General features: G+C 42.6%; 1 protein-coding gene across 1 annotated transcript; it reads left to right on the top strand.

Moving 5' to 3' along the window:
* Nucleotides 1–1,875: 1,875 nt before the first annotated feature.
* LOC101639168 (olfactory receptor 10V1) lies at nucleotides 1,876–2,808 on the top strand. Its single transcript, XM_004715017.1, has one exon. The coding sequence runs from the start codon at nucleotides 1,876–1,878 to the stop codon at nucleotides 2,806–2,808; it is 933 nt and encodes a 310-aa protein (XP_004715074.1).
* The last annotated feature ends 517 nt before the right edge of the window (nucleotides 2,809–3,325 follow it).

Raw genomic sequence — 3,325 nt, forward strand, 5'->3', positions numbered from 1 at the left:
CCTCTCTTTTGCTGCCCTTCTATGGAGCCCTGGTGGTACAAGGGTTATGAGTTGGGCTGTGTTCTACAACACTAATAGTTCAAAACCACCAGCCACTACACAGGAGAAAGACAGATTTCTACTCCTGTAAAGAGTTTGTGTCTTGGAAACTCACAGGTGGAGTTCTGCCCTGTCCTATAGGGTCACTGTGAGTCAGTATCAACTCCATACCAGTAAGGTTTTGTTTTTGCTTGGGTGGGTGGGGGGGATTAGTCTACTTTACCAAGCATGATGTCCTTTTCCAAGGACTGATTTCCCCTGATAATATGTCTGAAGTGTGTGAGGGGAAGTCTCACCATTCTTGTTTCTAAGGAGCATGCTGGCTACCTTCTAGATTCTAGAATATACATGTTCCAGTTTAGGAAGCACACGAGGATCCAAATACACAGAGTGACCCCTCCAGTTTTACTTAAAGAATGAAATCAGCAAAGCACACCGCTATTTGTCTGCATGATACCCAACATTTGATTCAATTTTTTGTCATCCTATCTTCTGAAAGTTGTCTGGTTCACTTCCTGTGTGCAATAACAAAAGCAGTCCATGTATTCTAAAGTTAATACAGGTTCCAGATAGAATCTAACTTACATATTTACCTTGTCGCTGTTACTGTGTGTCCTCACATTAATTCTGACTCATAGCAATCCCATGTGACAGCGTAGCACTGCTTCATAGGATTTTCTTGTTTATAATCCTTACCAATGGCAGAGGGCAAGGTCTTTTCTCCAGCCAAGTTCACTCAATGGCCTTGAAAATCCAACCTTTTTAGTTAGGGACTAAGGAAGGACTTGACGGCGCCACCAGCTCTATCAGTCCTGTCATTAGTATCTAGCAAAAATAAGAAGCATGCTTCTGTTTTTTTTAAGTAAATTCACTCATAGGCCAGATGTCTTCTCCCTTCCCCCACTCCCATTCCCAGTTGCTTCTAAGTGATACTATGGAGAGGGCCAAAGACAATAATGCAATGAAATGGATATTGTAGTGCTTGAAATTCCTGTTCTTATTCTGGATGTTTCAAAATTTATTCATATTTCATTTTCTAGACCTTGTAAGGAAATGAAACAATGCAAATTACCAGTTGTATTGAGAAATAAGCAACTTGAGGAAATGTGGTGGATGTATGCCTACATGGTGGGATGCATTTATGTAGCCCAACTAGTTGGTAACTGAAGAGGATAATATGAACAGAAGCCATCGCTGAGACATTTTATCCCTAAAATCCTAATGAATGTAGTAACTTCTTTTAAATCAGTTGTTTTGATCCCAGGTTACTGTCTCGGTCATGAAACTAGGCTCTTACCCACTGACAAGCAAGGGCATAAGACTGCAGATCCCTCAAACATCTATGAAGACTCTTTGGACATCACTCAGGACCTCAGGTCCTGGATGTCTTTAAATCATGACATCTATCTCCCAACACTTTCCTGAAGTTTCTATTTCCATGCATCACAAATGAATTGATACTCTATTTTAACCACTTTATAACTTTTATAAGCTGACTTTATTAATATACCCAACAAAATATTTCTTGAAAACGCTGCTGTATCAGGCACTGTGCTAAGGTTGGTGCTGGCATTAGATAAGAGTTCATTAAAGTTCCCACCACTTAGAATTTCTCAGTCTTTGGGGATGGGATATAAAGGTGATAGGGTGGCAAATTTAGGTGGCAAAAAGGTGATAGGGTGGCAAACCTTTAACATGAAAGTATGCCCTTAGGTGTAGATACCTCAGGAAAGGGCTCTAACATTGGCATGGAGGGCATGGGAAAGGGTCATCTTAAAGGAAAGATGCCTAGGGGCAGCTACCCTCTTTCCTATTAGCAGGTCCAATGAGCTACTCATGGAAGGAGTCAATAAAACTTTGAAGATTCAGTTCTTCTTCCGCCCATTCTCAACTCACCCCGAGGTGCAGACGGTGATTTTTGTGGCCTTCCTGGTGATGTACCTGACCAGCCTCTGTGGAAATGCTACCATCGCAGGCATCGTCCAGGTCAACCACTCCCTCCACACGCCCATGTACTTCTTCTTGGCTAACTTGGCAGTCCTGGAAATCTTCTACACAACTTCTATCGCCCCGCTGGCTTTAGCCAACCTTCTGTCGATGGGCAAAACCTCTGTTTCCATCACTGGATGTGGCGCCCAGATGTTTTTCTTCGTCTTCTTGGGTGGTGCTGACTGTGTCCTGCTTGCAGTCATGGCTTATGACCGTTTTGTAGCGATCTGTTACCCTCTGAGATACACCCTCATCATGAGCTGGCCCTTGTGTGTGGAGCTGGTGGCAGGGTCGCTAGTGCTGGGGTTCCTGTTATCACTGCCACTGACCATGTTAATCTTCCATCTCCCATTCTGCAACAACAATGAGATCTACCACTTCTATTGTGACATGCCTGCAGTCATGCGCCTGGCTTGTGCAGACACACATGTTCATGAAACTGCTCTTTATATCATCAGCTTCATTGTTCTCAGTATCCCCCTCTCACTCATCTCCATCTCCTATGTCTTCATTGTGGCCGCCATTTTGCGGATCCAGTCAGCAGAAGGGCGCCACCGAGCCTTCTCCACCTGCTCCTCTCACATCATCGTGGTCCTCCTGCAATATGGCTGCACCAGCTTCATATACTTGTCCCCCAGTTCCAGCTACTCTCCTGAGATGGGCCGGATGGTGTCCGTGGTCTACACTTTCATCACCCCTATTTTAAACCCATTGATCTATAGTATGAGGAACAAGGAACTGAAAGATGCCCTGAGGAAGACTCTGCGAACGTCTAGATAGGATGATCCTGACTTGTTGTTTATCCTGGAAAACTTCTGTGTGCAGAATGGGATGTCGTTAATAAGTATGCTGGGACAACAAGCATAAACTAGAAATGTCCTTAGCAAACTTACACATATGGGCCCTGGTTCTGAGAAAGCTGGAGAAAATTAATGCTGTTGTCTTATTTAAAATGAAGCCATACTCTCTACAGAAACATGATGTCCTGGGGTGTGGTTTAAGGAGAGTCAACATTTATTAAATACTACTATGAATTGAATCTGTTCCCAAGCAATATCTGATGGAATTCTAAATACTATATATGTTTGTGTGATATAATAAGTTGTAACATAATCATTTGTATAATGAAATGTGATACAATACAATCAATCATTTGAGGTCATATCAGTTCATGACAGATCCAAAAAAATCTCATCACTTATGAATATTAAAAGTTAAGAATAGATACAGGTATGTGTGTGCAGACATAGGAGAAGACAGACACGATTTAATGACAGGTGCAGATGAAGCTACAAGC

The sequence above is a fragment of the Echinops telfairi genome, unplaced genomic scaffold (genome assembly GCF_000313985.2).
Source record: "Echinops telfairi isolate 266 unplaced genomic scaffold, ASM31398v2 ScPeMD7_7416;HRSCAF=8454, whole genome shotgun sequence".
Taxonomy (NCBI): Eukaryota; Metazoa; Chordata; class Mammalia; order Afrosoricida; family Tenrecidae; genus Echinops; species Echinops telfairi.